This window comes from Antechinus flavipes, chromosome 2, assembly GCF_016432865.1.
Source record: "Antechinus flavipes isolate AdamAnt ecotype Samford, QLD, Australia chromosome 2, AdamAnt_v2, whole genome shotgun sequence".
NCBI lineage: Eukaryota > Metazoa > Chordata > Mammalia > Dasyuromorphia > Dasyuridae > Antechinus > Antechinus flavipes.
In genome coordinates, this window is record NC_067399.1 from 48,906,506 (window position 1) to 48,925,382 (window position 18,877).

An 18,877-nucleotide genomic window follows, 5' to 3' on the forward strand; every position below is an offset into this window, starting at 1 on the left:
TTCTAAAGTGTCTTCTTGGTTTCTCACTTCTTAATGGACACCAGAGAGGAGCAGAATTGCATGTGTAACAGGAAGGCAGCAGGACTGATTGAGGGGGTGCTGCTTTCCCGGAGGAGAAACGATGCCTTTAGGATGCCCACGGGCTTTGACAGCATTCCCCAAACTGCCAAAAGCCACTGGAGCTCAAACAGGCTTATCTGGGTCATGTTCCAGGGAAGAATGACCTCGATTTCCAAGCCTAGACTGATGCTGGTGATGGAGATTTTGAGAGAAAATTTTAAAAATCTTATTCCCTTGCAACCACACTAAGCAACTTAGACAAAAGGATGAGATAGGAGAAGTGCCCTTCTAGGACGGTTCTCTTTCTATTGATGGCTATGAGTGAGAGGTTTCAGGGCCCAAGAACAGCTTACTTTAGCCAAAGACCAGAGCAGTGTATGTAGGCCAGGCCTGAAAGGAGAGAGCCGAGACAAAGATCTGTTTAACAGACTAAAAACCTACTTATGTTTCAGTTCCTCATGTAATTCAAATAAAATTTCAATGTAAGGCCTGAGTTAGTCAGCTCACACTAGACTTCTGGCTTTGGTGCTGGAGATGGGCCCACACAGAACTCTTCAGGTACTTATTGTTACTCACTAAATTGCTAAAAGTGAGGATTCTGGTTTATCTGTCTACAAAGGTGTGAGGAAATGGGTCTGTGGACTTGTTTTTAATAGAACATCCTGAGAAAGGGTGAGACAAAAAATGGATATGAAGCTCTGGTCTAAAATCCCTAAAGAAACATACCCATGTACAAGAGTGTTCAGTTTCCTGTTCTGGTTGAGGGAGCAATAAAAGCTGGTATTAAAAGATTATGATGTTAATCTTCTGATTGACTTACAGACAAGGTAACCCGAATTATCAGCTCACAGGCCAAACTAGAGAGGAGAAATTACCTCATACCCTGTACTGTGGAAATATTTTTTCAATAGGTTTTTTCTTTAATGAAACTAGTACATACCCACATTATGCTAAGGAACCATGGTCTCTACCCTCAAGCAGCTCACAATTCTGAAGAAACAAAAGAGACACATTCATTTATGATTGAGTATTTCACGTTTATTGTGTTTTCATTAACTTGTTTGTAGTTTGCTTCACGGTTTCCCCTTTTATTTGGTGGAATGCCATTGCTAATAGCTTAAGTGTTTACAATACAAATGATCATTTCATAGGGTACAGGGATTAGAATAAGTATTTCTAAATCCACTTTTTCTTCCTCCATCTCTAACCACACATGAAATAATAAATGAGGGGGGTTCCCCAAATTGAAATGTGAGAATTTTAGAGTTAGCTAATTGTTCAAGAAAAATAATACTCTAGATGCAAAGAATGGTTTGGGTTTTCTTTTGGGAGGAAGGTATAAAACAAAAAGGTAAAGATAACAATTACTAAAAGGCCAGGAATGGCTAGATAAAATGGCTAGCAAAAGTGGGAATGTTTGTCATTATTTCATGTAGGGCCTGAATAAAGGGCCATAACCTTGAATATATATAATATGAGTCTGATGAGCCAGATGAGGACCTTGAAAAGGGAGGTGGTCTAGATGATGGGGAAGAGCTGGGACCTTGGCATTTGATGGCTGACATTGTCAATAGCAGCGGATGCTAGGAAGCTGAGAGGCCGATGCAAGAATGAGCTCACAGGCGCAGAGATCTAAAGCTGGGAGAGTCCTGGAAGGCCTTTTAGTCTAATCCCTGCCTTTTAATGATGAAGGGACTGAGATGAGTGATTTTGCCCAAGGCCATACAATGTGGCAAACACTGGAAAGGATGACCATGATCTGTTATCAAATACAAGAGAAAGGAATCCAAGAGATGCGACCCCCTGAGTGACACTAGATAGGCTGATAATTTAAATGGGAAGGACACATGTCCAAACAACATAAAAATCAGGAATGAGAATGAGGTGTTGTGCTTCCTATCACAATGGGCAGGAAAGAGGAAATCAAGCTTATACAAGTCTTATAGCTACCCTAGGGAGAAAGAATTTAGGGTCATTACATTGCTGCTGAAGCTCACTACTAGTGTATAAAAAAGAATCACAAAAATTTTATTTCATCTGGCATGATTCTGCTGTTCTCTTAGCCAAGATGTGTTATAATCACTAAAGTTTAGAAAGAAATGCCAAAGTTACTCTTGTCCCTAATCACAGGAGACTTCCCCCTAAAAGAATGGGAAAGAAAGGACAGGAAATCAATGATTAATAGTCCCTTATTTGGAGAGAGCCAACAGAACATGGAACTGTGAGTCTCAGAGGGAGACTTTATGCCAGACTTGACCCCTGGGTTCAGGATTAAGGTCTGGATCAGGCTCAGAAACTTCAACATGAGACTCAAACATTTAAAAGGAAAGAACCAAAAAGAAAATGAGAGTTCTCTAGCCTTCACCAGAAGACTGGCTTTAAGCTGCTTCACCACTGGAACATTAACATCCCAGCCAAGTTCAAATAGCCATTGTTTTCTGACCCACCTTTTCAATTTTTTTTTTTTTAATACCTCTGGAGCTCTCCAAGATGCCTGGGACAGAGCAAACACTTAATAAAAGATAGAGAATCACATGTGATCTCTTTAGTTGAGAGATAGCCATGAGAGAAGCAGCATGACAGGCAGAGATCTAAGAAAACCTTCCCCTAGCATCTGACAGCTTCTTTAGTCAAATCCCATGGGGTGAGCTCTGGCTTTAAAATAGCAAGTTTCTACATGGAGAAATGCTACAAGTATTATTCATCTAAGCAGCTCAAAGAAAACTCTATATTCCTTAAGGCCACTGCTAGTTCATGGACTTTCCTATATCCCCCTTCCAATGAGGTAGAGAACTGTAAGGATCATTAGTTCTATTTCCAAAAAAGTCACTTATCTATTAAAAGTCATGACACCTGGTACACAGCTTCCTCTGTCCAGGGTGCTTACATGGAGATTGGCAAGACCACCTTTCTGGAGAAAGCATATTCTACCCCACCTGCTGCAAGTTCTTCTTAGTCTAGCGCAGGCATTTCTGTTAAATAGCACAACCTGAAAATCACTCCTATTGAAATGCCAAACTGTCTAATATATGTGCAATGAAAGCTGGGTATATGCTGTTTCTGAGAAGTAGGTTTGGATTTGTCTTAAGGAGGACCTAATGTCCTAAATCATAACATGCGTCAGGCTATGGCAAACAATTAGACCAACCCTTTACTGTTGCTCAGCCCTCCCATTTCATGTTATATAGCTTACCCAATGGACCTTGCAAGGCTTCTCATTTTATTCACTTGGAAGAGCTACATTTTCTAAGTATCTCATCTCAGAGTTTCACTCCCTACAAAGGGTATGTGCTAGCTAGCTGATACCCAGGAAGAAGCGGTCAAGAAGGACACTGCTTTAAGACATTTTGGGTGACACAATGCTATGTTTTGGTTTTTCTGTTTCCCTTTCAAAGAGCTAAATAAATCAACCTTCCCTAAAATGCAGATCTTGACTGACTACATGATATAAAGTATTCATGGCTCTGACAGTGAGGCAGTAACTGAGCACTTAGATAAGGGGGACCAAAGAGAAGGGGAAGAGGAGGTGGGCCACGAGACACAGCAGTGCCTGGGGCTGACACAACTAAGAGCAGCAAAGATAGGGGGAAGAGGAGGTGGGCCACGAGACACAGCAGTGCCTGGGGCCGGCTGCCTTATAGCCATAGGAAAGAACAGCCAAGAGAAGGGGAAGAGGAGGTGGGCCACAAGACACAGCAGTGCCTGGGGCCGGCTGCCTTATTGACACAACTAAGAACAGCAAAGATAAGGGGAAGAGGAGGTGGGCCACGAGACACAGCAGTGCCTGGGGCTGATACAACTAAGAACAGCAAAGATAAGGAAGAGGAGGTGGGCCACGAGACACAGCAGTGCCTGGGGCTGGCTGCCTTATAGCCATAGGAAAGAACAGCCAAGAGAAGGGGAAGAGGAGGTGGGCCACGAGACACAGCAGTGCCTGGGGCCAGCTGCCGTATAGCCATAGGAAACAACAGACAAGGGCCAGATCATCTCCTGACGGTGAAATCAGTTGCTCCTACTTTCTTATACAGGGAAATAGTTTAAATGAGAAAGAGTAAAGATACAGAGTATGATACTCCAAATAAGAGTGCCCAACGTGAGAAGAGACTCCTGAAAGTCAGCTCCAATTTCAAATGGACTGAATCTACCATTCTACAAATTCAGCCAAGCTGTTTCACAAATAAATTGAAAACATCTATTCCAGGTAGGAAATTCAAAATTGAGAGGCTCTATTTGCCTGGATATCTGGCATATGGAGGTCTAAGAGCTAGAAGCTCCCATGGTACCCGACAAGTCCAATTGTTTGGAGCAGCAGGTCACAAGTTCAGAACTGGAAGGGCTTTTGGAGACCCCTCCATCTTAGAGTTCCCTGGAGAAGAGCCTAGTTTATAGAGTTACAAAGGCACTTCGTGGCAATGCTGCAGTAGAACCCACATCCTTAAAAGTCAATTTCAGTGTTCTTTTCATTGTGTCAGGCTGCTTTCCTTTCAAAGAAATGTTTTGGGAAAAATATAAAACAAACATCTCCAAGCTTTTCTCAGGCAAAGTTTTCTCTAGTCTAATTGTGATCAGAAAAAGCTGCTAAAACATCAGCATGGAAGCCAGGCGGCCCAAGACGCCCAATCTGACCTGCCATAGGCCCCCAGCTTTCTCATACAGCAAGCTGAGTCCAGCTGGGTTCCCTAAACAAGCTCACAAGTTCTTAGGTGTTGAGGGGAATTAAAAAAAAGGGATGGGATGTTAAGGAAAAGGCAACAGCTTCTCTTCCCCTAACAATCTTTAGAAAAGAGACCATCATTTCTTCTGGATGGCTTGGACATTCACCAACTTCTGAGAAAGCAAGGGGTTAAAAACTGGATCAGTCTCTCAAGACTGTCTCAAATTTTTACAATTTTTCAGGTCCAGTACTAGGGTCTCTGTGTTAGGAAAATTCCTCAAAGGCTTTAAAATTTTTTTTTAAACTTTTAATCCTGTGGCAAGAGATTTGGAAAAAGGAACTAAGGGAGCAAATCTTGAATCAAAAGAAAAGCATTTTCCTAGTTCCCAAATGCCTGGTCACCATTTATGGCATAATAGTTTCTGAAGACAAAGTACTTCAAATATCTAAACTCTGCAATGATTTCCCAAACCAAACACTTTGCTTTTCACAGAAAAGGAATGAAGAAAAAGAATGTGTGCCTCTTTCAATTTAAGACATCAGGAAAGAAGCAGATCAAGGACCAACTCAGAATGAGAAAGAATTAATTAACTACAGTGCTTGATGTCACCTATTCTCTCAAAAGAAACAAAGACAGTAGCAGGAATATAAGGAGGTGAGGATAAGAAATCTGACAAGTCAGTCTTGGCAGAAAGAGGTTCCATTCAGTTCCACTTCCTCAGGGAATCCTAACCTGGCTTCCATGATGGTGAGTGTGAGTAACAGAGCATAAGACCTTGTGGGAAAGACACCCTGGGCAGGAGTCTAGTTGGTTGAGCCTCCAGGCCCCCAAACTGAGCAAGCCCTTGCTGCTAGTACAATATGCTATGCAAAGTTTAGTGTGAGACTCAAAGGATGTGCCAGAATTCAGTAAACAGTACTCTGGAATGAAGGCTTGGAATACTAAAATCTGCCCTGACTTCTTGGATAAAGTCAAAATAGTTCTTTAAAAACAAGAACTGTGCCCTTCATCTTCAGAGCAAAGCCATGGCAAAATGATGTAGTGTCAGGGAGCTCTGACAATCTAAGATAAATAGTGACCGAGTTCATTGCCCTCCACCCGCAACATGCTATTGTTCCTCACAATTGATGATCTCTGGTTTAGATAGATTTAGCTTTTTTTTTTTTTTAAAAGAGGCTTTTGCAAAATCTAATAATTTCTTCTGTCAAACAGCTTTAAACTGTCCTTAATTTAAACATTTTTTCCTACCACTTGGGTTCCTTGGGGTTATTGAGGTCCAATAATTTCCTCTCTGTCTTGGACACTGAAACTTTAGCCCAGATTTAAAAGTCTTCATGAGGAACAAGTGAAGGAAGTTAATTGCCAAGGCATGTAAAAAAAAAAATCCTCTTTCCCAAATGTTTATTTTGGTTATTTATGGGGGGCTAGGGGGTGGGTGAGGGAGAACAAATGTTCTTTTCCCCCTTCTAGCTCCCTAGAGCTATTTTGAAGCCTCTCCTATTCCTAGAGGAGAATAGATGGAAGGCCTGTTTTCCAAATGGGAGCTGCAGCTTATTAAAAATAAAGCCCATTCCTCCCCTGTATCTCGAGCCTCACCCATTCAGACCCATGCTCACATACAGATGAGAACTAGGACCTGCACAACACTCAAATGCCGGTTATTTTCTTCAGCTACCTCCCTGGCTGGACACCAGTTCACTGACTCCCTGCAAGTTTCAGGAATGAGGAATCCTGGTTTGTCCCAAAGAGCCCTTTTCTCAAACACCCATTGGTATTTATAATGTGCTTTAATTTACTTTCCAGTGATTCTGGCAGCTGCTTTCCAAAACTTTCCTGCTTGATAGGCAGAGGTGCTGGAGGCTACAGCCCCAGAAGTAGAGCAAGGAGAGTGGGGACCTCTCCCAAAGCATAAAAGACAAATGCTTAGAGGCCTCAACTGGTTTAGACAGTACTTTCCTGGACTTGTTTTTCGGCGCTTTCTTCTGTCCGTTCTCGGTTCCAATCCTTCAGGCCCTCTGGAAGGGAAGTGTCCTCCTCCAAGCTTCCTGTGCCTTCCACAAACTCTTCATAACTAGATTTCTCTGCAAAAGGCCGGGGGCCCAGTAGTTCAATCATGTCTGCCTTTTCAAGTACTTCCTTCTCCAGGAGACGCTTTCCTACCTACAAAAATCAGAAACCAATCTGGTAAGGCTAAGTTCACAACAGAACCACCAGGATTCTCACTCTCTCCCCAAAAGATGGAGGCCCAGGTAGGGTCACTATTCTAAAATCCCATGTGGGAGGTCATGCCGCCAAAGATAATTCCCGGGCCCTCTGCCGTGCCTTGCCCAGCACGACCATCTAAGAAGTGACCAAGGCCAGATTCAATTTTAGGACTTCCTAATGTCAAGAAGAAGTGTTCCAAGGCTGCATCAGAAATCCTACTGAAACATAACTAGCTGGCAGCATAAAAGTATGACAGGAAGGGCAACACCACCATTCTGGGTCTGGCACTTGAATAATCTCTTTTCCTGTTGTTTCTCATTTACCTTTTCCACCTGGTCCCGACACTGGGTCAGCAATTCCAAAGTTCTGGAATAGGCAGAGTTGATCAGATGACGCACTTCCTCATCGATGAGCTGTGCAGTTGCTTCACTGTACGGCTTCTCCACCAGGGTTTCCCCTTGCCGGGGCAAATCAAACGACATCTGGCCTAACTTCTCACTCATCCCAAACTGGACAATCTAAAGGGGAGCAGCAGAGAAGGGAGGGTGAGCTTCTGAGATCCCCATGCAGACCCACTGAAGGGGCCCAAGGGGCTGCTTACCTGGGCATACGCACTCTGCGTGACTTTCTTCAGGTCATCCTGAGCTCCCGTCGTGATGCGGCCAAAGAACAGCTGCTCGGCCACCCGCCCCCCTAACATCATGCACATGCGATCAAAGAGCTGCTCCCGGGTGTAGAGGTACTGCTCCTTGGGCAGGTACTGCGCGTAGCCCAGCCCCTTTCCTCGGGGGATGATGGACACCTATAAGGCACACCACATCCAAGGCAGTTGGTTATGTGGTCAATGACCATGTTAAGTAGTACAGCTTGACCAGCATAGTCAAATGATAAAACATGTCAAAGCACTTAGAAAAATGTAAGGAAAATGTACTCTTTCCCATATCCACGGAGTGTGTTCTCCATCATGTGGGAATGAAACATCACTAATTTAATGACCTGTCATGGGGAGCCAAATCTGCCAGGAATTAAGGACCATGCTTTTCACAATGGTGTCTTACGCAAAGCAGATAAATGAAGAAGGCATCAGGTTTTGGGCCAATAATTTTAGATATTTCTGGAGTTTCCCTATGCGAGGTATCCTAGGCTCAACATAACAACTCTCCTACCAGATGGTCCAGTAAATTCTTTCCATTTACATTTAACATGTCTTTCCATTATTTAAGGCACTGGACTGGAGGTCCAATTTCACCCCAGAGACTAACTACTTACATTATAATCCTGGTCAATCACTTAAACTCTCAGGGCATCAACATCCTCACTTATCACTTGATCTTCTCAACAACCCTGTAATGTATGTATAGTGCTTTGAAAACTTTCAAGCTCAACCTAGGCTGAGTTAATGGCACACTGACCTTCAGTAAGGGATCGGCGTGCTCCAAGAACCAACCCACCACTGCATGGCCAGCTTCATGATAGGCTACAGTTGCCTTCTCATTGGGCTGGAGAACCTGAGTCTTCTTCTCAAGGCCTGGGGAAGAGTAGAGCGGGAAACGAAATGCATCAAAGACCAATATGTACTCAGACTTCTCGGCTGATCTAGGGTCTCATGTTACCTCTCTTATTCCAAATGCAGCATGTCAGGAACAGGCATAGAAAACCCTCCTGATATCTTTGACAGACTTAATACTTCTACTCTGTTTATTCTCTTTGATATTCCTTAAGACCCAAGTTAGACAAATCCTCATTTCCTTCCTAATTCTATTTTAAGCAAGAGGGAAAAAGCTTAAAAATGGGCTTAAAAATGAAAGTGGCAAGAAATACTTTCTTCTTTTATAAAGGCCTAATTTTGAAAAGAAAGGCGTGATCACAGCATCTCTTCGTCCCACCCAAGATTTCCCATTCCACATTTCCCAAACTTGTCATTTTCTAATCCTTTCAAACGAGAGATTATCATTGTCCATTTACACATGGCACTCTACTTTTTGTGACTCTGGACTAACTGGGACTTGCTATAAAGAGGCCTCAGAGCAACCCTGTAATTTATTGCTGACATAGTTATGCCACAAAAGTAACATTGGAGTGACTAAGTAGGAAAAGAGGAGATTTTAAAGAAGTTCCTTATAATGCAGCTTGCAAACAACAAATAGGAAGGCAGATAGATAGAACAGAGAGGAAGCAAAGGATAAAAAATGTGGTGGTCTATATCTTATAATTGATGATTACACTGGAGACTAGCATAGCTAGTGATAGATTTAATTTATCAGAACTACCAAGATACACAAGTAAGAAATTTGAAAATCTAGCTCTCATGCCTGTTACAGAGAATTCCTCTTTGCTCCCTCCACCCCCTTTCTGTCAGAGACAGAGCATAATTTGCTGTCCCTTTGCTTTTGCTTCCCAGGAGAAATTTCTCTTCCTTTACCTATTTTTGATTACAGTTCTGCAGTCTAATCTGTATGCTCCAACCCTTGATTATGCATGGCCTTGGCTGAGATTCCCCAGAGTCCACTGCTTCCTATATCCCAGAGAAGCTGTGACTGAGCACTTTGGAGCTACAAAGAATGCAGAGATTCATCCCATAAGAGTCACTGAATTGCAAACATGTCTATTTTCCATCTCTGTTGTGGCCAGAAGCAGAAAAGCAGGTAGCTTATCTTAAGTAGAGATGAGCACTAATATTAAGTCTTTAAGTAACAGTCTCATGTGCAAGAAGCCCTGGAGAGGAACTGCCTATAGCTTCCTTTTAAACTTTTCCTAGGAAATCAGTTTCATACTCAGTTCTGTCCTTTCCCTCTGGTTTCTTAGAAGAAAATCAGGTTTCCCAACCCTACCTTCCCTAAATTCTTCTTGGAAGTAAAAACAAAGCCTACAAGCATATTCTTAACACCCTGCTTGGAACACAACATAGTTAAGGACCCCGTGTTCCCACTATCCCTGAAAAGCAAGCAGACACCCCTCCCTCCCACCTTGTTCCAAGCCAGGGCTCACCTCCAATGACTCTCTCAATGGCCTGCTCAAAGTGCTTTTCTTCAACAAAAGCATTCAGATGACGAGCAGCAATCAGGGCAGCTTCATTACAGACGTTAGAAATATCAGCACCTAGGCCAGGGAAAGCAGACCCTTAGATAGAAAGCACAGAGACAGGATGGGCCAACTTGGCTCTTGAGGCCAGCTCCCCGGGGCACAAATGATGGCAACCAGGAGCTCTTGGCAACCAAAGACAAATTTGATTACAGAAAGAAGTCTCCAACGGTGTACATGAACTGCCTCCCCAGATACCAGGCCTAACTCAGCAGCAAAGGACTTGAAAAGAAATGGGAACAGTTTCAAAAATCATTATTTTTTGCCAAGTTCTAAAGATTTTTCTTTGGGACACTCAAGAGCAAAAAGCAAGTGAGGACTAGGGCAAGAGAGTCTCATTTTCCAGGCTCCCACAAGATAAAGTTTCATGGCACTGAGACTACTGAACTCAGTTTTCCCTTATGCTTCCAACAAAATAAGGTGATAACACATTCAGAATTTTATGAAATGGAAAAGAACTTGAAGTAGGAAAGACTGATGAAAGCTTCCAATTTCCCGATGACTATAATAGCTCCTGAAGAGAGGCTATTTTCTGTAGTTAGAAGAGAGTGACACATTTTGCTGAAAGATTTACACTTGTAAACATAGTTTCATTTTATATCTGTCCTATGGACCCCAACAGACATACACAACATGCCCACCTCTCTTTTTTTCTAACACAACAGTAGGACTGAATGAAATAGGGAGTGAAATCAGCTGGACAGCTTGATCAGCTGGATTTCCTGTCACAGGGAAGAACAGTTCTGAACTCTTCAGAGGATGGTAAAGAATCACTATGAAAACCTTTGGCCAGAGCAGTAGAAATGGCAGCTTTGAAGCTGGAACTGGGAGCAATGCTGAATCACCCACAATTCCTGCTGTTTCTAACATCAATCAAAGAAAATAAAATATCTTGGTAACTTATTGCAGTGTCTTAATTTTGGTATATAAGTGGGCATCCAAAGTCTGGAAGAGGGAGGAGAAGGAAGGCGAGAAAATATATTCTTGGCACAAACTGGATCAGATTCATCAGACCAACCCTTGTGGGTAACTGATGCCAAGTCGTTTAGCGAGAGCTCTGCGCTCATCTCTGTGCAGCAGACAAATATAAATTCCTACATGTGATTTACCTAACAACCAAGATCAGGTCCCCAAATAGCAACTATCTCCTCCTCCCCAAGAGGAAGGCTACTATCTTAATGGTTCCAGGCCACTCCCTAACAGAACGAGAGGTTGAATTTCTGAAGAAAGAGTGGGTGGTGAGAAGACAGGTGTGGTACAGTGGGGACGGGAGCAGGGGAGAGAAAAAAGATTCTCTACTTTGATGGTTGGGGGGGAGGGTGAGAGAGAAGACTATGGAAGGCATTATGGGACATCTGAATAGAAGAAGTGACAGGGCAGAAAGACAGAGATTCTTAGAGATTTAGATTCTCTAAAAGAGGGGCTGTTTTCATTCGTAGCAAGTAATCTCTCTCTCTTTTTTTCTGTCTGTCTCTCTCTATTCCCTGGGTGCTAATTTTTTAAAAAGAGAGAAAATCCAGAGGAGAGTTTGTACCCAAAGTCAAACCCTGAAAAACGAGGATACAATTTTTTTCTCTTTAGAATTTCATATTCAAGACATGATATGAGTTCGATTCTCTGTAATAAAGATAATAAAAACAATTCACTTTAGAAACTATTAAGTAAGAGTCTTACTTTTACTAAGTGGAGTTTTTTAAATTTCTCAACTGATTCAAATTCTTAAGATCAAGGTATACAGTTATTGACAATGTTGATGTGACTCATCTCCTCCCTGTCTTCTAAATACAAAAAGCACACTATAAAAAAAAAGCCTCTTCCCATTCTAATACCAGCTATTCTCTGATACTCACCAGTAAATCCTGGAGTCAGAGCTGCTAGTTTCCTAGCCAGGGCAGTTCTGCCAATATTTTCATCCAATTTCAGTGGACGGAGGTGGACTTTAAAAATGGAAGATCTGCCTTTTATATCAGGGGGTCCTGCAAAACAAGCAAGAGATGCAACTAAATGGAACACATTTCACAAAGGTCAGGGCTGTGTTGGTTTTCCTTGCTGTAGGAAGCTTCAGATATAGTGAAATGAGGAGACTATAAACACTATAATGGAAGCCTGGTGATACAGTGAAATAGGGATATGAATGAATTAATGGAAAAAGAATGAAATGATTACAATAGAAAGAGAAAAGCAGTTCCTGCTCTCAGGATACTCAGCTTCTAAAAGGAGGAGATAACACATTCTAGGAGTTTCAGATGTCATTCAGATGGAAAGGCCTCCACTGTCCTCAGGGTACAAAAGCAAAACATACTAATCACGTGTATATAAAATTAACTCTCAATTCTTGGAGCTGAAACATGGAAGCAGCAGTATGACCCACAAAACCCCAGAGTTGAAGGTTAATCCTTCCCCCGAGCAGGAACAAATTAAGTATCACAAGGCAGTCCATTCTATCTATGGAAAGCTTGGCTAGAAAATTACTTTTTGTTTTGCTGAAATCTATAATCTACTCCCTTTATATCCCCTACCTGTTAAGTTCTACTTCATTTTCTAAACATTTCAAATATGGCCAGTTTCCTTTTGAGAGTCTGGCCATGAGTCACATCTATTATTTCTTGCAATTTAAAAATAATATCCTTTCTGAAAATTCAGAATAAAAGTCTAACTCTAACAGGCCCTTGTTTGACTATACTAAATTCTATGAGCTCATATAACTTCTTTTCCACAAGGTTTTTGTTGCTTCCACTTCACCAACCAGACCTTTTCCTTTATGGTAAGAATTATAATTAAGTGCAGAATTTGGACATAACTATGGTGGAAAATTGTTCTGCTTCTCTATACATGTTTTTCACGCATTTTTCAATGGAGAGAGGTAGGTAGGAAAGAATTTGGAGTAGAAAATAAAATTGAGTTTTAAAAAAAGAATTAAATGCAGAATAACCATTCCTTTGTATATGCCTTCTAAGCCAATGAAATTATTAGTAAGATTAAGTAAAATGAAATGATCAGATGCACATAAGACCAAAAGCCATTCTTCATTAGGTCAAAGGATATGAACAATTTTCAAAAGAACTGCAAACTATTAACAGCCACATGAAAAGAATGCCCCAAAACACTAATAAGAGCACGGCAAATCAAAACAACTTTTAAGTTCTATCTCATACTTAACATACTGGCAAAGATGAAAAAAGATGGGACCAGTATGTGGTGAAGAAACAGGAACACTAATGTTCCAAAGCAGGATTATGGGATGGGATACCCCATTGGGATTTACATAGATAAAGTGACTAAATGGCATACAAATTGTAACTTTGTTCTGAAATCAATGATGAACTCTAAAAGACTTATATGAACTAAGGAGAAGTCAAGCCAGCAGGGCCAGGAAAATAATCTAAACGAGGACTACAAAAACGGAAGTGGGAAGAACAGACACAAAACAGGAGAAACCAAAGGATACAAGATTATAAAGGAGCTTGGGCCCAAAGCTCTTCCTCTGCTCCTTGGCAGCCCCTGAGCCAGAGGTTGGGTAGGTTACATAGAGCACGGTTTTTCTTGCTAATTAGTTTTAATGAATCTTTCCCCAAAAAAATCTCCACGTGGATAAAGGGCAGCTCAGCTGGGGGAGAGGGAGATGGGACTTCACAGTGACATTTACAGAGCTAGTCCCCAATAAGTATTTTTATCTCTGGCAGTTTATTGATTTGTTATAAACAGTGATATGCTAAAGCCAGATTGTACTGGCAGCTGATTATTAAATTTTCAGGAATTTTAGCATCAGTTGTTAAACAGAGCCAGTGCAGTTTAGTTAGCTCTGCACCTGTAATGTTATTTGTTGCTTTAAAAGAGCTGGTGTCAAGTACAGCAGAGGGTACTTTCAATACATTATTGATAATTCTAAACGATTGTAGCTTTAATAATGAATCATTTGAAAGCAAGCTTTAATTGCACTTTGTTCTGATGGTGTTAATACAGTGCTGAGAAGAAAGTCTGGAGCAGCCATGAAGTTATTAAAAATTTTTCCTAAAATCAGCACTAGCGAGCTGTTTGATTATCAGTTGCAATTATGACTTGATAACTGAAATAAAACAGGATGATCATTTAAAAACTTTTGAATAAAATTTATTCTTTTTCTCCCCATTCTAATAAAAATCAAACCGAGCTGTAAATGTAGTTAAAGAATCTGAAACTGACATGACTAAAACTGATCAAGTCCTGGGACTGAGACAGTTGGTATGTAGTTGACAAGCTGCGATTGTTTTGTATATTGATCATTTTCTGCATTATGTTTTCATTTTTCTTATTCTTCTTCCCAGCTAACACCAATTTTTTGTAAAATCTTGCTGTAATGATTTGATGTTCTTAAAGAACTTGTACTACTTTTCAACTACATTACAATCAAATTAACTAAAATTCAAAAAGGGCAAAGTTGATCAAACCCAACATAAGAAGTCTGGAAAATTTAAAGACTGGTACTAGAAATCTGAATCTCAAGTTGAAGAAGGAAGGAAGAAAAAAAGCATTTAATAAGTGCCTGCCATCATCTTCCAGTCACTATGCTAAGCACTTTACAAATATTATCTTATTTGATTCTTACAACCTTCTGAGGTAGGTGCTAGTATAGCACATATGATAGCCATCCTTTTATAGTTGAGGAAGTTGAAGCAAACCAGAGGTTAAATGATTTACCAGAGTCCACAAAACTAGCCATATCTAAGGTTGAATTTGAACTCGAGGATTGCTGACTCGAGGTCAGAGGCTTTATACATAGGGCCATCCAAATACTCAAGTTGAAAATTTGATGAAGCAGGATAAGTTAAAAGAAATTTCATTTAACAAAATACTAAATTTAATGCTTTTCTTAGAAACAGATTATAAAATATAATTCAATGTATTGACATATCATTTAGAAATGATTATGAAAGCATATATTAATTTATTAGAACCGTCTACCTGGCTTTATAAAAAATTAACTTCATCATGAATAGCTGGTGAAAAAAATTGTATCATTTAAGTGAAATTTTAAAACATGAAATTGATTGGGCTATTTTCAGAATTTTATAGATAATGTTGATTCAAACAATGTTCTAATCACTCAACTATATAAAAGGCTAAAAAAAGATAGCAATATTGCTTTTGGTAGTTCAAAGAAAATGAACTGTACAAGGATAAGAAACAGTCGAATAATAGACCATTTGACAGACTTAAGTGATGGCATGCTTATTAGAAAAAGAGCAGATTGAGAGACAACTCCATCTGATGACTCATGGGTGAATTGTAACCATAGGCTAGTCATGGACCCGAAGAATTTTGGTAAAAAAAAAGTCAAGAAAAATTTTTGTCAAGAATCTCTTGACTTTATGGCATTTACACTAAAGTGTACTATACATTTTATTATGATCTGTGAACTTTCACTTTATATGAGAAAATGTATATAAACTTAGGCATGATTACACATGTGTACTTTTTTTTCTAGCAAGCCAATTGTTAAACATTTACCAGCATGTCACTGGTAATGATGAACAACAACTTCATCCAAAAACACAATTCCTATTTTAGGTAGGTGGATCTAACGTAATTCTGTTTCTCTCTTCTAATTCATATTAGTGGCTAATAACAAAAAATCATTTAATCATTTATTTGCCTTAGGGATGCATGAAATAAGTTTGTAGGATTTTTTTTTTAACACATGCTACTTAATTGTGGAAGGGGAAAAAATAACAAATATAGAAGAATCAATATGCAATTAAAATTTCACCAAGGATACTCAGGTGAAGAACAAACAGAAGGCAATACTGATGAAAAGGAGACCTAGCAGGGGATAGAGGCCTCCAGATTCACCATGCTTGTTTTTCTATTTTAAATTCCTAAACTGATAGCATCTGCATCTCTTAAAAGCAGATCCTTTACTACAAACTAATGATTCCAATCAAACCTAGAATAGGAAGGTGAAGACTAAAAGCACATTTTTTGGGGCGGGTATAGTATTATTATTACCGATGTAAATCTGACGGTCAAAGCGCCCTGGTCTCATTAGTGCTGGGTCAAGGATGTCTGGGCGGTTGGTGCCTGCAAGTACCACAACATTGGTGCTGGAGTTAAATCCTAAAGGCAAAAAAGAGAAATGTCATTTCTAACATCAGTTGCTTGGGGTATGGTCTGAACTTTGCTTTGTCAGAAAAGAGGAAGTGCAGAATATACAGAAGAGTTCATCCACAATGGGGAGCTCTCATCAGACTTCCCAGGTTCCTTTCAGAAACTTTCATCCTAATCTGTACACCTCTGCTGAGGAGCAATTCTGACGTCTGTGCCCAATCCTGTTCAATCCCAGATCTCATACATCCTCTTATTCTCCCAGCACCATGACAGGGCAAAAACTTAACTCCATTCATGGACAAACAAAAACTCAAAAAGCCAGGTTCTGCTATCTTAGAAGCTTTGAGCCAGGACCCTGGTGTCATGGCTGAAAGTGAGTGCTCAGTGAGTTCCCAGGCCTAGTTTTCAAAGCTGTCAATCTCAGTTTGCACCAATTTATCCAGATTCCCAGCCTGAGTCTCTCCAAGTGTGCCAAGCCCTCTAGATTAGGTGAAGAGAAAGGACGAGCAAGTTTGTGCATGAGTCCCCTCTGTCCCTTGCTCCTTTGTTAGAGGTGGTAGATACAGAGCTGGAAAGGCCTAGAGGCCATTCAATGTAACATTTTACTTTATAGACAGCAAAATGAGACCCAGAGAAAATTACTTGCTTGGGGCATACAACTCTTAAAGATTTGAATTAGGGTGTGCTTTATCCACTAAATCACCTCACTTGCCTTCTTGCTCTCCCTTTTCATTTACATAGATAAAGCATTCATGGGGTGTTTCTACTGAGAGAACCTTTAAAAGGGTTTCCCTCCTACCCCCATTCCAATTCCCCTAATTCTGTCAAATGCTAAGAATGTTTCCTGCATGCGAGCTTAGATGGACAATGTAGGGACATTAAATGACCCTTGATTTAAAAGCTGCTCAGTCCTTAGAAAATAAGTCATCACAGCATGATAAAGTTAGAAATATGTGTAGAAGAATCATACCAAGTTTAACTTATATGGGGTTACTTGCTGTCTAGAGGAAGGGGGGAGGAGAAGAGGGAGAAAAATTTAGAACACAAAATTTTGCAGGGGTGAATGTTGAAAACCTTTGCATATATTTTGAAAAATAAAAAACCATTTTTAAAATAGGGAAGACTTTTCTAGGAAAGTCTTGAAGTGAAAAATAAGGTGCTGGAGATAGGCCATATACACCTTAAAGATCTCCTCAGCCTTAATATATGCCAACAATATGAAACCCAGATAGCAAAGACCAAGATTACAGTGTAGAAAGACCAAGATTACAGTGAAGTACATAATAACTCACCATCCATTTCAACAAGCAGCTGATTCAAAGTGTTTTCCTGTTCACTTTGCCCTCCAAAATTGCTACGACCTCGTTTTCTTCCAATTGCATCAATCTCATCAATGAATAGGATACAAGGAGCATTTTTTCGAGCCATTGCAAACATGTCCCTAACCTAAAATAAAGAGAATCAATTTTGTCTTTGATTTGAAGGGGATTCCTTATAAATTTTAAACCTGCAAGGATCCAGGGCCTTTCGCTCTCTGACCCTTTCTGAAATCCAAGTGAGCAGGAAGCTTTGTCAGCCTTAGGTGGTGACAAGGAAAAATGTCAGTCAGGTTAATGATTTCTCCAAGATTAGAGGCAGAATTTCATTCAATCTCAGGACTCTTATGGATGGGCAGTCCTCAGATAGAGAGGATACAGGTAAGAAGGAGTCTGTGCAGATGATGGCGTTGTCAAAGAGACTTACCCTTGCAGGCCCAACTCCCACGAACATCTCCAGGAACTCAGAGCCATTCACAGTGATAAAAGGAACACTGGCCTCCCCTGCAGTCGCTTTGGCAAGAAGGGTTTTCCCAGTACCAGGAGGACCAGTGAGCATAGCCCCCTGAAATAGAAGGGTGGATTGAGTTCTAGAGACATCTCAGAGAGAAAGACTGGCCAGTAGGAATCACATCAAATGTTATAGAGCACTGAGATAACTTGAAGCTCATAAGTCATGAATCCTTAAAAAAGAGATTACCATATTCACTCTATTAGTCTGAAGCTTTAGCTAAAACCAGGAAGAGCAAGTCTTGACTCAGGAAGACCTGAGTTCAAATCTGGACTTAAGACACTCATTAGCTATATGACTGACCAAATCACCTGACCTCTCTCAGCTTGTTTCCTCATATATAAAATGAGAATAACAGCATCTATCTCCCAGGGTGGTTTTGAGGATAAAAAAAATAAATATAAAGGGTTTTGTAATCCTTAAAGTGCTATATAAATGCTAATAATTGTTATTATTACTGTTATTATTGCTGACAATGAACAAAGGTAAAAAATGAATCTTATTATTCCAATTTTATTGTTTATACCAATGATTTCCAATTCTATTTTTTTTAATACCTAAGATAATCTCCAACTATCTTACGTGTTACTGAAATCCATTCCCACCAAAAAACCAAAACCAAAACAAACCCCCAACCAGCCTAATTTAAACAAGTGTCATCTACCCTATTAATAGTGGTGGGTTGGGGTCACAAAGAGGTGTAGAATGGAGGTGTCAGTGGAGAATGCCTCACAAATCAAACAATGACAAGCTATTGCAATTCCTAAGGATTGGTAATCACTCTCTATATTTATTTAGACCAAATGGGTCAATACCATAAATTTCCATATAAATCGATTTCATATCTACACACACAGCCCCACAACCTCGTGTAAACTGATCTAACAAGATAGTGGCATATGCCAGTATATCTGTGGATATACAACACACAAGTACATAATTTGGGGTTAAGCAGCTATCATTCA

General features: G+C 40.3%; 1 protein-coding gene across 2 annotated transcripts in view; it reads right to left on the reverse strand.

Annotated features, from left to right (window-relative positions):
- Window positions 1-1,076: 1,076 nt before the first annotated feature.
- LOC127547751 (AFG3-like protein 1) overlaps window positions 1,077-18,877 on the reverse strand; it is a 35,410-nt gene continuing 17,609 nt past the window's right edge. For both annotated transcript variants that reach the window (XM_051974731.1, XM_051974730.1), the window contains 9 exons: window positions 17,829-17,966; window positions 17,378-17,531; window positions 15,987-16,094; window positions 11,852-11,977; window positions 9,909-10,019; window positions 8,333-8,448; window positions 7,522-7,722; window positions 7,244-7,438; window positions 1,077-6,875 (listed from right to left, as the gene is read on the reverse strand). In XM_051974731.1, coding sequence (XP_051830691.1) covers window positions 6,657-6,875; window positions 7,244-7,438; window positions 7,522-7,722; window positions 8,333-8,448; window positions 9,909-10,019; window positions 11,852-11,977; window positions 15,987-16,094; window positions 17,378-17,531; window positions 17,829-17,966 — 1,368 coding nt within the window. In that variant the 3' untranslated portion in view covers window positions 1,077-6,656. The remainder of the gene's footprint in view (window positions 6,876-7,243; window positions 7,439-7,521; window positions 7,723-8,332; window positions 8,449-9,908; window positions 10,020-11,851; window positions 11,978-15,986; window positions 16,095-17,377; window positions 17,532-17,828; window positions 17,967-18,877) is intronic.